The sequence below is a fragment of the Bacillus rossius genome, chromosome 3 (genome assembly GCF_032445375.1).
Source record: "Bacillus rossius redtenbacheri isolate Brsri chromosome 3, Brsri_v3, whole genome shotgun sequence".
In the NCBI taxonomy this organism is placed as follows: Eukaryota; Metazoa; Arthropoda; class Insecta; order Phasmatodea; family Bacillidae; genus Bacillus; species Bacillus rossius.
This window is the reverse complement of record NC_086332.1, coordinates 59,997,954-60,015,558: the sequence shown is the minus strand read 5'-3', so window position 1 is coordinate 60,015,558 and position 17,605 is coordinate 59,997,954. Positions and strand designations below refer to the sequence as shown.

Here is a 17,605-nt window from a genome sequence, read left to right as displayed (position 1 = left end):
ATGCTGTCATGTATATACTACTACACACAGTAACACCATAGGCATTTTAGTTCAAGTCACAACATTTAAGTCAATACATGGAGTATGCCGAATATCATTGTTAACTATGACTAAAACTAAGCAAATCAGCTGGTTTTCGTGTATTCAATTGATGCCAATTACTAAAAATTCCTTAAAACAGTAGGTTTCTCTCAGGTTGCTTCCTAATAGTTTCATCATATGACCTTGACATAATACATCAAACACTATGTTTGACTGCCCACCTGCAGCAATAGCTCTTCGGCTATATGTTCATAGACACTGCAGTATCTATATCCCGGCGAGGGTGGCATATCTCTTCACCTCTTCGCAGGACGACATACACGATGCCAAGCTCACATTAGTGCGACTCCTCGGTATACTGCCAACTGGATTATCACCTCACTACACACAATGTGTAAACAATACGTCTCTAAACCCCAGACTAAGAATTAAATAAAATTTCGTTAGAAAGCTTCTGGACTCCATGTTGACATTATACTTGAGTGATGGGCGTTTTGTACTCTCGCAGTTGTGTTAGGTTGTATCTGCCTATGACTTGATTAGTCTTCAAATCCTTTAATGTGTATCAATTCGAGTTCACGACTTCCGTGACGACATAGGGACCTGTGTAGAGTAGAAATAGCTTCTTAGTTACGAACTCCCAACTCTTGCTTATGGGTGCGGTTTTCCGCAATACTAGATCTCCTATGCAGAAGCTCTGATGCTTGGATGCTGGTTTTCGCCGACATCTGACTGCAGCCTCTGATACCAGCTTAGCATGTACTAGTTTACGAACTTCTCCACTGGGTAGATTGTCTTCTGTTGGTGGTATGTCATATTTGGGTAAATATGCAGGGTTGATCGTCAAAGACCGATCTAGACACACAGTTTAATAGGGTGTTTGTCCAGTTGATCCGTGCACAGTATGATTCAAAATACATTCCACATAGGGAAGCTTATCACGCCAAGACTGTTGGGACTGGTGGCAATATGTAGTAGCAATGTCCCGAGGGTTCTCATTTGACGTTCAACAGGCTTGCTCTGAGGATGCCGTAAAGAAATAGTGGTTGGAACGGCACCATATTGCGCACACCCTGTTGCCGAATTTCGCTAATGAATTGTGTACCTCGGTCAGACAGAACGTCCGTTGGCTTACCAATTTCTTCAGAAAATAATTTTAATTTTTCAAACAATGTTTTAGCTGTTGTGTTAACAATATACTACAGTCTAGTGTATTTGGAAAATACGTCATGAACGACGAAAATATGTTTTACCCTTCCTTTTGACCTTGGCAGAGGCCCAAATAAATCCAAGGAAACAATCTGCAGTGGCCTCTCGGGTATTAGGGCTTGCAGTTCTCCGTGCAGATTTTCAGGAGCATGCTTTGTCTTTTGGCAAAGGTCACAAGATGATGAAACTTGAGTAATACTCCGGGGCATGTTGGGCCAGTATAACTGTCGGCTGATGGCATCATATAATTTGCGTCCACCAACATGTCCGAGTGTACAATGTACTTCCCAGATCACAGCTGTTCTTATCTTCACTGGTAGGACAGGTTTCCAGTCATCTTCATAAATATTACGTTTGCGAGTTTGTGCGAATAAAATACCATTACTCGCTACACAAAAATGTCGGTGTATTCGGTGTTCTTTAGGCATGTTATTCAGTTGTTTTATTATTTTCTGACAAAATTCATCTTCACCTTACTGTCGGTATAGGTCTTGAAGCAGGATCTGTAATTTCGGATTATCCTGGATAGTAGCTGCAGTGATGGGTGCTACAAGAAATTCTCTGGCTTTACTCATAGTTCGCAAATCATTAGCATGTTATGTATTTCCTCTCTGCGGCTCAGGTAGTCCGCTGCTGTATTGTCGGCTCCTTTAATATGACGAATTTCTAGATCATATTCTTGTAGTAATAAACACCATCTAGTTAGACGACTGCCGAAAAGTTTACCAGCTTTGAAACACGTCAGAGCCTGATGGTCTGTCAAAAGTAGAATCTTCTCGGCTAGCAGCAAGTCTCTATACTTTTGCAAGGACCATACTATAGCTAGTGCCTCGCGCTCTGTCACTGTATAGTTCCTTTCCGCTGCGTTCAATGAACGGCTCGCCATGGCTACTGTTTTCTCAATGTTGTTGTCGCACTGTGCCAACTTGCATCCGAGTGCGTATTCAGACGCATCTGTGTAAAGAAAAAATTCCTTCCCTTGTACAGGATGGAATATCACGTGCTCTTTCAAAAACAGCTGCTTGAGGTTTTCAAAAGCTGTTTGATGTTCTGCAGACCAATTCCAAATTTTGTTTTTCTTAAGTAACTCGAATAGCGGTACGGCGATCTTCGCTACTTGATTAGAGTAGTTGCTGTAAAATCCCACTACACCAAGAAATGCCCTCAGTTGTCGAACATTTCGAGGAGTGGGGAATTCCTGTATTGCTTGTAACTTAGCTGGTGAAGTTTTGATACCCTCTGGTGTAAGGATGTGACCCAGAAAAGGCAGCTCATTTCTGCAAAATACTGATTTTCGGATTTTTACAGTCATTCCAGCATTCTGTAGTTGATTTAACACAATGTTGATATGTGATATATGCTCGCTGAAGCTTGCAGAAGTGATGAGAATATCATCTACATATACACGCGCAAAGCCAGAACACTCAGGGCCTAATGTAGCAGCTAAACACCTGGTGAACTCGGCCACTGCATTGCAAAGGCCAAATGACATGACCTTGAAGACGTATTGTTGGTTCTTGAACAAAAATGCGGTATACTGGTAGGAGCTGTGTTCTAAAGGAATCTGCCAGTATCCTGAAGACAGGTCGAGTGTGGTTAGGTATTTTATTCCCTGGTACAAGCGTAGGATTTCGCTTGTCTGTATAGGAATCTCGCGATCCTTTATGGTGATACGATTTAATTCTCTCACGTCAAGACATAAACGTACCGTACCGCCTTTCTTACTGACACATACTATAGGGTTCGCATAGAGACTAGTCCAACATCAGTTGTAAATACTTGGTCGCCTCTGGTAAGTATTTAACTGGAATCAGGTACGATTTCTTATGAAAAGGGTGGTCTTGATGTATCTTGATTTTTGCCTTATAGTACCGGTTCAGTCCTGGTTTATAGGAGAAAATTGACTGGTGATCGGTCAACAAGTGATACAACTGTTGTAACTGTCCAGCTGTCACTGTCGTTACCCCCTGAAGTGATAGTTTCAAATCTTCTAGCGAAGCTGTTAGATCCTCAAATGTTTGGCAGCAGAAAACTTGTTGAGGCATTTCAACATTTTGCAGGAGACCTACAAACATGTCACGCACGTGCCATTTGTCTGTCATACAGAATGGTTGTTGCCTATCACTGGTATAAACTGTCCAATGACTTAAGTCAATCACAATGCCATACTTGGATAAAAAATCAGTACCTACAATAAGAGGTTTCGCTAGGCCTATCACCACTAATGCTGTCATAGTTTTTTCTTCACCTAGGCCTTCTACAGTGATTAGAGCCTGTTGGTTGACAATAGGGCTGGCTCTAGATGTAACTCCTACAATTTTCATGGCTGGGACTGGAACTTTAGGTAGTGGTGGGCCATTCATTTCTAATTGTAACAATAGCTCCCCACTCATGCACATCACTTCTGCACCTGAGTCTAGCAGTACCAATGTCTCGTACCCATTGACTCGTAGTACAACTTCCGGGCACACTGTCCTTGGTTGTGGAAAATCTTCTCTATTTAATTCTTTGTATAGAAATTCTCGCTCGTTTTCATGTAGAATTACAGTGCACAGGTATTTTCTATAACTGACACAAGTATATACTGGTGAATGTGACAATGCTGCTTGCTGTTTTACCCCTCTGTCCGTGAATCGGGCCTCGGTCTGGGGCGGCTTAACCTCAACCCTTTTTAGTTTAACTCGCTCTTCGTATTTTGTCGGCCCTGTCCTGTAGGTCTGACAGTGTTGGAATTAATCCAGTCTCCTCCATTCGTGGAGTTGGCTAGGGCCACCTGAAATGCCTCCGGCGCAGGATTCAATGGCTCGTTGCGTGCAAAGTACCCTAACTGCTGCGCAGTTACTGGTGGTGAGAATGCTTTCTGAAAAGACGATGATGCTTGCTTACTGCCCTGAACGATGCTGCTGTTCCCTGAAACAGTGTTGACTTGGTGTGATGACAGTCGGTCCTCTTCTGTCTTGTCGGTGCATTGACTGTCGAAAGACTTGTGATATCTCTTCGCATCCTTGTATTCTTCGTCCAAATGTGACTTGCGTCATCCTGACGTAGATTTCTTGGGTGGCCGCTCCTCCGGCGATAGGGAACGCCGACTTCTGTTACCTCGTCGAGGTTCATCTCGGTACATTTGACTGTCTTTATTGTCACTGTGGTACTTTTGGTTACTTGACCACCAGGTCTTGCTCCTGTATGGACGTGAATGTCTGGGTGGACAACTGGAACGTTGGCTGTGGTAGCCACCTTGCCTTCTGTGGCCTTGCCGATTGCGTCGTGGATTCTCTTCACTCTCCCATCCTAGCAGGTTGATGACCGCTTGTCTGTCTTCTCGCTGCTTACTGTCACGCGACTGCCAATAGTTGAGTACCAGCTGATGCTTTGGGTATGTCACTTTCGTTTCAGACTCTTCTTTGTTGAATTGTGACTCGTGGAGCCTTTCCAAATTGTCCAGTAACAACAGCTGTTCCCGGAAGTCGGTAACATCTTTATAGCTTCTGCCACTCAGTTGCATTTGGTACTTTAAAAGAAGCTTGTGTTGACACAGTAGCAATGAACTCTTCATCTGTCATAGCCAGGTCCAGGTATCTAGTTCTTTCATATATACTGGAAATATGTGCTTCCAGCGATGCTACGCGCTTCGGATCGTACCGTTCAGTGTGAAGTTGTGCGCGTAAGTTCCCTTGGATCCTGAGATTCCAATACTGTTGTCGAAAATTCTCCTTGAAATGTTCATATGAGTGTGTGGTGTTGAGCTGTATTTCCCGCCAGTAAAATGCATGACTCTTTAGAGCCGTGCTCAAACATCTCAGTTTCTCTGTATCGGATAAACCAAAGGTTTTTACATACTCTTCAAATTTGTTTAAGAATCTTATAGGATTCTCGGATGACTTGCCAGAAAACGTCGGCATAGACTGCGACCATTGGCGAGCAGGGTGATGAATAAGTGCAGCCGGGTCTAGGCTGGTCAGATTGGCAGTCGTGTTCAGGATCTGTCTGTCACCAACTGGCATGTCTGGCGCAGTATCCTGACTCCTACTCTCCTTTAATGGACTGCTATTTTCGATTTCTGTTCTGGGAATATGGTTGGTAATAAGCGCTGATCCCAGTTCATGTAATCGTCGCTCCAATGATTGTACATGTGCTGACTCAGGGAGAATACAAAAAATTCTGGCTTGTGCAAGAACATTATCCTTGTTCTACAAATAAGTTCACAAGCTGACAGAAGCTGATTTGTATTTTTTTTTATTATTATTATTTTTCCCTGTGATTTTTTTATATCAAAGAAATATGTGTGACGGTTTTCTCCATGTGGTCCCGATATAACGAAGGCTGGGCTGCAGGTAAACACTCAAAAGTGAATAATTAAATTAAGGCCTTGGAAGCATCAGCCCAGAAAACAAAACAATAACAACAATAATCACAGAGGTGCCCAGACGTCATATAAAAGAATTTTATTTATAACCTCCTAGCAACTCTAGTAGGCTATGTGGATTGGGGATGAATACTAATGAAATAACAAGACTGGTTGTTTGATTTATATAAGTGCCCTTTTTACTAAAATAATTTACTTTTTTTTTATCTTTTAAGTACACTGGTATTAAAACATATTGATTACAAAATGGAGGGAGCCCCGGGGCAACAAAATACATATAAAAGTAACACCATAATACATCTTAAACTTAATACTGGTTTTAAGTTAGCTCGCAGGCTCAAAAGAAAGAAACAATTACATTGAAATTTAATTATATCCTGTGTCCTGGCACCGGAGGTTTCGGCAGATTAAAGTCCAGAAGAAATCATTTTGAGTAGAAACTTGGAGATAAACTCGGAGTTAAACTTGCAGCTAATTTTGGAGCTTGCAGCTAATTTTGGAGACAATCTTCGAAGCTGAACTTGGAGCTAATTTTGGAGCTAATTTTGGACCTCAACTTGGAGCTAAACCTCGAGGCTAATTTTGGACCCCGCCTGCAACCAAAGTCCCAAATTACTTAGACTAGTTAACAGGCGGCTAAGCCTGGGCAAGACTATGCCCAGTGAAAGGCAAAAAAAAAAGGGGGGGGGGGGGGTAGGGATGACGACCACTTACCCAAAACAGCGGGGTGAAGTTCATGTAGACTGCCTCCAGGAGCAGGGGATGCAGCTCGCGGCACGGAAGTTCTCGGTAATCATGATTAGAGAAAATGAAATAATTTAGATTAACCAAAAAAAACTATTGCGGGCAGCAAAATTTAAAAATTAGAAAATAGAGGCCTCTAGCCTTGACGTTGGCGACTGCATGACGTAGTGTCGAGTCTGGGACGAACAACGGAGAGAACTCTCGCGGATCGCGACGCGTGGTCCGCACAGACCAGATGCTGCCCGCCGAATCTTCAAAAAATGGCGTCGGGGCGCCTAATCAAAGGAAGCAACTGCCTCCAGCCAAAGAAGGGGGGGGGGGGGGGGGGGTGATTGCCCGAAGGTGTCCGGAGATGCCCGAAGGGGCGAAGCAGACTGCAACATGTTCGCTGCGCTCTCACGCGAGTCGTAGGCAAACTAAAATCGCAATCGCACTGCGACTGCTGCCAAGGTCGATTGTGACAAGCTGTCTCTTATGGGAGGGATGAGTATTGCACTCTGGCGGGCAAGACGAGAACCTCCCTGGAGGGTCACAGAAACATCCGCTAGAGTGCAGTGGGCGCGCTCGTGACCAGCGCTTAGAGCAGGGTTAGGGATTTTTCCCGCCGCTAGACTTCGCTGAGGGCTATGTTTGACAAGTGGGAATGTCCTTGGGGAGACAATGTCCCCGCCTGGGTTCACTGGGGGTCGATGCTCCGGGTTGTAGTTCCCGTGAAGCCACCGGTGGTTGATGAGGGGAGGGGGTTTTAAATTTGCTAAGTCGCCTGGGAAAGGCGTCATGTGGACCGTCCCGAGGCTTCGCCGCTGGCTGTAACTTGGTCCAGAGGCGTGCTGGCAAAACCCTTACGTATGCTTGCCTCCGAGAAATGAAAGTTGCTAGCAGTGGGGTTGGGGTAGCGTTCGCTAACACGAAAGTCATTCTGTTACATGGAGAAAACGTGACGCGAACCGCGGCCGAGATGCTGCGATCACAAATCGTCAGCAAACAGTATCTAATTGAAGCCTGCGAACAAGCACAGGTGCACTGGGTAGCACAAGATTACGTCGGAGTGTACAGTAATGGAAACAAAATAAAATAAAATAAAAAAATACAAATTTATTATTTGGTTTTCTTCTTTAAAAATTAAAAATTAAATTTAAATTCGTACATTTGTGCCTGAAAGTGGCACTGAAACGGTACACCGATTATTATTGTCAATATTTTTTGATGGTGTTCTCTGTGTGCTCCCGATTATTCCTGTGGTTTCTCCAAGTGCTTCTGGTTGTTTCTGAGAAACCGTTCTATGCAAGAAAGATTATTTACTTAATGAGTTATGTCATTTTATTCTGAGTTAAATTTAATTAATAGAATTTCTGCTACTAAACCATCACTTCTAATATTTTTATCAGGTGGATTTCAAACGACAAAACCATTACATCCCGCATAAAATAACTAAATAATATTTACCTGTAAGCAGCATGAGGTGTCATCTGTTGACAAGAATCGATACTACTTTTAAACAGGTTATTTTGCATGAGTTAAATTAACTCTCACCGTTGAATGGTGCTATTGTAGTCAGTTAGAGCCAAGTAGTCTAATAGCCACATAGCCTCGTGTCCTGTTAGCTTCGTAGTCCTGTAGCCTCGCAGTCTCGTAACCTTGTGTTCTGGAAGCTTCGTAGTCCTATAACCTCGTGATCACATAACCTTGTAGACTCGCAATCGAATAGTCTCGTAACCTCATGGCTTGTAGTCACGTAGTCATGATGCCTTGGAGCCTCGTAGACTTGTAGCTATGTAACCAAGTAGCCTTGTAATCTTATAACATAATGCTGTTGGAGCTGTTGGAACAAAAGAGAAAATTCCGTCGAAGACAGATGCGGCAATTGGAACCTTGTAGACGTGTAGCTTCGTAGTCAAGTACTCATGTATACAAGCAGTTATGTATTATCATAGCTTCGTAACCTCTTGATGTTGAAGTCAAATAGCGCAAGGCCGAAGACTATTTGGAGTCAAATACTTTTGACATCATTGATTGTTGGAGCTATAGATAGTTGGAGGAATTGTAGCAGATGTAACTTTGGAGATTTGGAGCTGTTGGAGCTTTAGACCTATGGAGCATTTGGAGCTGTTGAAGCTTTGGAGCTGTGGAGATTTGGAGCATTGAAGCTTTTGGAGCATTTGGAGCGTTTCGAGCTGTAGGAGCTTTGGAGCTGTTGGAGATTTGGAGCTGTTGGAGCTGTTGGAGCATTTGGAGCTGTTGGAGATTTGGAGCTGTTGGAGATTTGGAGCTGTTGGAGCTGTTGGAGCATTTGGAGCTGTTGGAGATTTGGAGCTGTTTGAGCATTTGGAGCTGATTCAGAATTTGGAGCTTTGGGAGCATTTGGAGCTGTTATAGCTTTGGAGCTTAAGCGCTGTTTGAGCTTTGGAGCTGTTGGAGATTTTGATATTTGGAGCATTTGGAACTGTTGGAGCTTTGGTGCTTTTGGAGCTTTGGAGCTTTGGAGCATTTTGAGTTTTTGGAGCATTTGGAGTTTTTGGAGCATTTGGAGCTTTGGAGCTGTTGGAGCATTTGGAGCTGATTCAGCATTTGGAGCTTTGGAGCTGTTGGAGATTTGGAGCCGTTGGAGCCTAAAGTAAATTTGTGAGATTGAATTATTGAGACGAGGACTTATCACTCTCCAATTAATTTTTGCAATTATATGTGCTTCTTTTTTAAGGATGTTTTGACTCTAGTATTATAGTAAATGGTTCTTGATTTGACTAGCATATTATTCTATCAAGTGCACGTATATAAGCATGTTCTTGACAGCAGACCGTTTAGTTTGTTACTGTCGTCGACGGTGTAGGGATCACCTAGTTTGTTTCTTCTGGTGCATAAGTCGCATAATTACCTGTTCTTGCGAACTCGATGGCATCTTTACCGTCTATAAAGGCAAACATGATGGACGTTTTAACATCGTCCACGGGAACCCTGATGACAGCGGCGACGAAGAAGGAGCAGATCCCATTGGCAACGACGACGTCAACATTGGAGGAGTCTACAACAGTCGCGGTACCACCAGCAGAAGAGACTTCAATGCCAGTAGTGCTGGCTGCACAGGAAAACTCGGCGAACTTAGTTTTGCCCTCGATGGAGACTTCAATGGCTGGTGATTCGACAACAACTAACGAACATCGGTGCCGTTACTGCGACAAGATTTTCTCAAACAACAGCAATGCTCGTTGACACGAGAAGAGAGAATGTGACAAGAACCTTTATCGAAAAATGTTTGGCTGTGAGAAATGTCGCAAGCAATTTACAAGAAATGCTAATTTGCAGCAACACTTGGAGACATGCAAAGGACCTGTTGCGCGGCAGAAAGTAAAGGTTTCTACACAACAGCGAATGATTGATGTGCATAAGACAGGGTTCCTACAGCCTGAGTCAAATTTATTTCCCTGACTTTTCCCTGACCATTCATTGAAACTTCCCTGACCAATTACGAAAAAAAAAATTCAGTTTTACAAAAAAAATTGATGTTTTAAATGTGCCCTAATTATATTGGCCTCCTCCTTTCCTTCAGCTAACCGTACCACACCTTAAATATAAATATCAGAAAGCAGACACAAACTTAACTAAAACTTCCATTTTTGACATGAATATTAAAAAATTCAAAACACTGTGGTTCAATAAATATGTAATTCAATTACAAAACAAAATGTTAACATGTAACAAATAAATTAAAAAAAATTTGAAATACTAGTTACAGCAAAGCTCTTTTTTTTTTTTTTTCAAGTTCTTTTAATTCCCTTTCCATTGCTTCCTTTTTTTCTTCTATTTCCCTCATTAATTTTTTTCTTTCTTCTACTAACTCTTTCACTTGTTTTTCTAACAATCTCTTTTCTCCCTTTCTTGTTGTTTCCTCACTTGTTTTCTGTTTTCTAAGTTCCAAATAATCTTGATATCGTTTTCGAGCACTTTTCACATAATCTAACATCCTTTTATCTATTTTCACATTCTCAATCCCTCCTGCCTGTTGCACTTCATCTTGAATATGGCGTTGTGCTATCACTGTCTTTTATAGCATGTTTTCAACCAATAGTGACTTATTAATTGAAAAACCCCCTTCCACAGTTGCATTACCATGGGAGAGCACAAGACATATCTTAATAACTTCCCACAGGTTTTTGTACACTTCACTTCCTCTCATGAAGTTTCCATAGGTACTATCGAGTCTTGCCTCCTCATTATTTTTGCAGTGTTCTTGAAACATTTCACTAATTACAGTTTTCTTCATATCACACAAGTTACAGTATTCTTTTTTAGCCTTTTCTGCAACTTCATCATCTATTTTGTTTGAAGCAAGTAGCTCATCTAAAAGAAAAGAAAACCTTTTCTGACCAAGCGAAGGTGAGTGTTGAATAATAGAGGGATCTAGAGAAGACAATCCTCTAACTGCTTTGTACTTCAAAGGACATCTTTCTTGAAGTTTGGCAGTCCTGGCTGTCAACATACCCCGACATTCATGCATAAACTCAAGCTTTTCTCTTTCCGTTACAGAGGTTGATACTTCTGCAAGAAAGCGTTTTGCTGCAAATCCAACATCAACTTTATTGCTTAGGATCAATTTGTCTGATTTTTTTACATCAATAGAGAGCAGATTTGTGCTAGTACACTTCATCACGTCAGGCTTTACACAGCGGTTCATAATTTCTCTCAGAAGTTTCTGCACTGCTTCAAAAATAAATGGACTCGTGGGTTTTGAAGTTTGAAACTTCTTAAGAAAGGGCTCACACTCATCTGCAATTGTCTTGCAGAATGCCAATTTACACTTTACAAATGGATCACGAACGGCTTCAATCAAGGTTTTTGCAACTTTCGTCTTCGGAAGCTTGACTACATTAACAAATTTTGCAACATGATCCCATATCTCTAACGCTCTTTTAAGGCACTTGGCATTGTCTAGCCATCGTACATTACAGAACTTCAAAGGAAATATTGTGCATTCCATCAGCTCTGTAAATAATGCTCGTCGAGCTGGAGAATCAAGGAAAAGAAAATATAAGTGTAGCAACAAGGTACTAATGTCCCATCCAACAGATTCAATGCCAGTTTTCAAAGCACCATGAACCACATGCAAACTACACGTTCCCAGATTCAGTAATGTGAAAGTTTCATTGCTTGTGGTGGATCTGATGTGTTCTTGGAGCCATTAAATACTAAAGTTTATTGCAAACAAAAATAATATAGTTATTGTTGTAAAACTTTATTACATCAAGCGTTGACTTGAAGAATAATTATATCTATCATCATGTAGTTTTTAGTAAAATTTTACTTTCCCCTCAATTACACTTTCCTCCGAATTACACCTTTTTCAGTTTTCCCCTTGAAAAGTGTAATTCAGGGGTTCCACTGTATTTTTAAACAAACTAGTAAGTGTGTTGGCAAAACACTACAAATGGTAAATACAGCATAATACTTAATATATCTCAAAACTTAAGACATACAAGCCGAGTTAGTGAACTTCTTTACTACTTTCACATCTACATTCACTACTGCATGTAGAAGACTGCAGTAACCTTCAAAAGATACAGTGAGCGGAACAGAATTTATTGCAACTAGAGATGATGTATGTACATAGTTAATAGCCAGACCTATGATGTTTTTTTATTAAATATATATTTCTTTCAGGGTTATTTTTCGAAATTTTACTTTCCACTTCATTTCACTAACTATATAGCTATCTCCCTGACTTTCCCTGACTTTATAGCTATCTCACTGACTTTCCCTGACACCTTTATTTTTCCCTGACTTTCCCTGACATTCCAGATTGTAGGAACCCTGTAAGAGTATGCCTGGAAATGGTACAATTGCAGTAACATCGACATCTGGATCGGGTCTGAAAGGCTTGTCTTCATAACCGCGGTATCCTTGCAGCTACTGCGATATGACGTTTGCATTTGCTCATGATGTACGGAGACATGAGAGGAGTAAATGTACGAAGAATCCTTCTCGCATGAAGTTTCGCTGTGATGAGTGTCATGAATGGTTTACTCGAATTGATAATTTGCGACGACATGCGAAAAGGTGAAGTCCGTGCGCCTACTGCTGAACTACCTGCATAAATTCAACTCCTCGCTTTAGATTGGAGACTTGAACGCGTACAAGCAAAAAAAAACAGATGCGCAGTAACCGATTACTATGGTATCTGGACATGGAACTAAACCTAAGACTGTAATTGGTGCCCTACTTGGCGCAGTCTGCATTTCGTGGAACATTATAAGACTACTATTATCTAAATACGCTTAGTGAGTCGAAATACATTTGTAATTTTCTTGATGATATATCAGACAGAACATAATCAATCAGCTTACTGATGATGTAGCAACAAACGGACCTTTAAAATATAACTTGTGGTTGGACTGTATGTATGGAAAGCCATATCCGTTCGATGAAAAAGTGAAGAAGTGTGCATTCAAGACATCGGCTGCAGTAATTTACAATTTACAGTTCTGACAATGTGAAGCAAACTGTTAAACACGGTATCCAGAAACTCTGTCAAGATGAGGAGGAATATTATTAGTAAAGGTTCTGGTTGGTCTCTGTCTAGTATAAACCGATTGGAGCTAAGAATTAGTCATTTCGTGCCTATGCAGGGCTAAATGTTTGTAAGATTGCTGGCTTTCACAAGTGATCCTGTAGTAGAATAGAAATTATGTAATAAATATTATGTTTGTAAAGAACTTGTGGTGTTTAATTTCTCAAACCTGACACTTTTCTGGTATTTAAATTAAATTAATTTTTAGCTTCGTCCATAGATCAAACCAAGAATCGATTCAATATGTAAAGTAATGTGTGATTTTTTCGGTGAATTTTCTAATTCTTCCTGTATTTATAAATCAATAAATATAAATATGTAAGATGGTGGTCATAATGGTTTATAGCATGATGGTAGTAGATGATTTTACATCTCTTTTAGGACTTTGGTCATGATTTATATAAATAATTAAGTTTTACATAAAATTAATTTTTTTTGTATCATCCAGGGATCGAACCAATATCAGGAATGGATATAATCAATCATTACTTTAATGAAAGAATTTTTTGATGAATTTTGGTTTTTTTTCCAAATTTCTAGCTAAATAATTACGATTTTCCAAGATGTATGACGTAACGAAAAGTGCAACAAAGGTTTTAAAGATTTTTTATTAACTTTTAATTAATAATTTTTTATTAATTTTTTTAAAATTTTCCCGAGTTACTAACATAAAAATTACGGATTTTCAAGATAGCGAACATGACGTCATACTAGGTGACAATATATTTTCTTTGACATAAGTGTTGGGGGAGTCAGCCTGCCAGCGGCTTCCTTGGAGGAAAATTCTGTCATTTTTATTTTTATTTTTTTCCCTCAACGGGTTAGAACCGAGGACTTCCAGCTCCATGTCGTAAAAGTATGTTTTTATAAATATTTTTATTAAAATTTTATTAATTGATTATTGTTATAAATTTTAAAAAATTTTCATTAAAATTGGATAATAAATAAAGATTTTTAAGATGGCGGTCGTAACGGAAATTGCAATGGTGACGTCCATCCTAGATGACATCAGAAGCTTATCGGAGGCTGTAGACATGGATGCTTAAGCCTCTATATGGACATTGTGTTCTTTCTAAGGCAAAAGTCTTTTGAGGTTTTTCGAAATCCTAATTTTTAAATTTTTGAGGAAGAAAACGAGAATTTTTCCCACAAAACAGGAAATTTTGAGTCATTTTGAGTCAATTTTGAGGAATTTTTGAGTCCAAGATGGCCGCCGTGATGTCAGAATCCAAGTTGGCGGACCGACAATCACAATCCACAGCCATAAGCCAGGGCTCGGAACCCCATTTACACACTACTTCTACCATTACAAATTTGAAAAAGTTTATTTTATTTAAATGGTTATTACATACTTCATAACTACAAGCATACCTCTACTTAAGGGTGAGATGAAGTCATGTTTACATGTGTCAGTAAACACTTAAGACTTTTACAAATGGAATATTATTTTAATTATAATTTAAGTTTAAAAGTGACTGTTTTTTATGCATCCAAATAACCATCCCAGATATTGTGGGATAAATGTCAAAGTAGTAAAATATATATACTCTATTGCAATATTCATATTTGTATGCCACATTTAATGCCAAACATGTTGAAGCAGTTGCTCCGTTTTTCGGCACTGTACAGCATTCCTTCCCCTCCTTTCCCCTCCCTCTCCAACTTCCCCTTCCTAACCCCCTCTTCCTCACTTCCCCGCTGCCTCACCAGCGCTCTCTGTCGGAGTGTTCTCCCGGCCTATATATACTCCGGCCCCTAGCGTATTCCTTGCAGTCGTTCGGTCTCTGGACTCAAAGGCTATCACTGCGGCGGTGGCTCTGCGTCTCGGTATGTACTCGGCTGTGAAACTTAACGTCTGTATTTTGGTATTGTTCTTGCTTGCGCGTTGTGGCCGCGCCTTCATTTTTTATTGCTGCCCTGTTAAATGTAATCGCCACCAATGTTTGGACCCTTCAGGTCATTTTATTTGTGTTTGTCTTGCTCACGCCGAGTACTGCCGTAGCATAATGTAACATTTCTGCAGCTGTATATGGGCATGCCACAATGGCATTGGACATTTCTTGTCAAGCCGGGTTATAAGTTCTCTCTTGATTTTGCCTTCAGTTTTTTCGCCTAGCGGCCCATATTACTTGTTCTGCTACTTTACAGCGCTTTGCCACCATGTCTGCTTTACTCTTGCTTACCTTGTTTTATTTGTGTGAATGATTGTATTTATTTTGCGTTTTATAAACTGTAATTTTTTATGTCATGTTCCATTTTCACTCTAGAGGCATTTTATTATGAATAAAATTGTAATGGTATTTTCTAAAGCTTTATATTATTGCTTTGCACCAGATTTCCACTGTCGTTGGGTTTTAATGTAAACCCCCCCCCCCCCCCCCCTTGCTTTTGTCTATGTTAGTTGTAGTCGACTGGACTTGTCTCCAATCGGCTTCAATGTTTACACTGATAATATGAAAGTGTCAGACAGATTTTGAGTGATATATAATTTCCAGTGTAAATGGGCCTTTAGACCATGTTTTACCAACGTTATTTCCAACACAAATTTAAGTAACATTATTTAAGGTCATAATTTTTCAATTTCTTCTAAAAGGGATATTATGTGGATGAAGAAATTTTATAAAGTATAAATATTTTCCTACTCACCTCAAGCATCTCTTGCAATGAAAGCATTTGTGATTTGCAAGTGATTTTCAGCCTTCCATCTGAAGATGAATGTGAAAAATGGCACTCACTGATGTTATCTCCTAAAAAACAAAATGTTGTAAAATGTGTTACATAGAAGAAATTCATAAAGGACAATTTTAAGATAAAACACAAGACTGGAATGTCTTTTAAAACAATGAAGTGCAGATTCATTAAAATGATGTTGTACAACTAATTCCTGTAAATGGAGAGTTAAGAAATAACGGAATGTCAAAATTATTTGAAAACTTAATGCCATAGTTAATGAAATTAAAACTTTTTTTTGTTTAACATAAAAAATAAACCTAAATTGTTATGAATTATTAAAGCAGCGCAGTAATGCAGAAACTTAGGACAATTACCATAAATAAACTTGAATGTCTTGATTACAAGCTAGAAGGTATAAACAATTCATTATTTTTAATCTCTCACTTTAAACTTTATTTAACTAAGAACACATTTAAATCACTTAGCACAATAAAAATACAGGCAAATTTATTAATCAATATTTAAACATTTATTTTAAACTTCAAAATGAACTGCTCTTCATTTCTTCTAGTGAATTGAGACAGGAGTTACACCGGAATATCTTTCATTTTAATGCTGAACTCATGCATACAATCTAATGCTCTGGTTACATGTTTTTATGGCACTGATCGACTGTTGTTTTCATACATCTTAGTTAGTACCCCGATCCGTAATTTGGTTTAGTCAGAAGTAAATGAATTCCTTGAAAGCAACTGGAAAAAAGAATGAAAATTTTCAAGCCACTTTCAAGGAATCAGAATAATACTTTTTACTACATGTTTTTCAAAGTTATAATAATTTGTGCCTTCAGTAGTACAGTAAAATCAATTATTTGGTGTGATAACATATACAAATGTATAGCCTCATAAACACAAACCCATCACTCCTGAGACAAAAATTGCTTAGTTCAAGCCCAATTTTAGACGGATGTGCATCCATATCATATGCTGATCTACAAAATGACTGGTGTAAATTAAAAAATCACACACACTTTTACCATAAGAGCACCAACCTTCATGATTGCAGAAGCCATCAGAACATCCAACCTCTGAGCCCTCTCTGGAGCTTGCTAAACTGGACAGCTCAGATTGCGTGGCACAGCTACCAGTAGTGTTTTCCGAGGAGTAGCCACAGTCATGTGACTGATCGCTTGAACACCAGCTACCACTCTTCTTCTTCCCTTCTAGACAATCAGCCTTCAGCACAGTCTCCTGGTCGTCGTCGCACGTACAGCATATCGCGGACAGTGACTCAATGGAAAGGTCGGTACAGCCGTCAGCATGACCGTAGTCCCTGTCCTCAACTAGGTTCACACCACTGTCTGACCTCTTTTCTTCCCCACAAAGTGGCTTTGTATCTTGCTTCTCCTCTAAGGTACCCACCCACCTCTTCGAAGAGCTTCCATTCTCAGTGCGCTGCAAGCAATCTTTGCAGTTACAAAGAATTGTTCTGTTTGCTTTCCTGTCAAGAAACTGCAGCTGTAAATAAAGATCACGAATCCTCAGCCACCTCCAAATAACACAAATGAATACAAACTTCACTCTACATTAATTTCTAAAATGTAAAACAAAGCTAAGTTTTGGAAAATCTAAGTTGTCTCAAAAACTAATTTTCATAGACTTTGGGAAAATTAAAACCCTTTGAAAACCAGAAGATTTTTAAAAATCAGAATACAATAAAAAAAACCTATTTAATGTGGTTGTTTGGAGACATCACTAACAACAGTGTTATCAGCTTTACGTGCAAGTAAGACTCAATACATGTATGCAATGCAGCAAACAACATAGGTGTGGAAATTTTAATTGTTAGGAAATTAAATATTGTATAAGATTTATTAATTTCCTTTTCATTTAAAAGACTATAAATATGGCATGCAGACTCATTTGTATTCAGTGCCTGCTTGATAACTGGTTTCCTTCAAAATATGGTGGGGGGAAAAAAAAAAACTTTAAGAGATTTTGCTGAAAAAATTT

At 39.7% G+C, this 17,605-nt stretch overlaps 1 protein-coding gene across 2 annotated transcripts in view; it reads right to left on the bottom strand.

The window, feature by feature from the left end:
* The window catches only part of LOC134530759 (gametogenetin-binding protein 2), a 79,448-nt gene that overhangs the window by 7,537 nt on the left and 54,306 nt on the right, over positions 1–17,605 (bottom strand). For both annotated transcript variants that reach the window (XM_063365905.1, XM_063365906.1), the window contains exons 8-9: positions 16,645–17,110; positions 15,567–15,667 (exon numbers count right to left, since the gene is read on the bottom strand). In XM_063365905.1, coding sequence (XP_063221975.1) covers positions 15,567–15,667; positions 16,645–17,110 — 567 coding nt within the window. The remainder of the gene's footprint in view (positions 1–15,566; positions 15,668–16,644; positions 17,111–17,605) is intronic.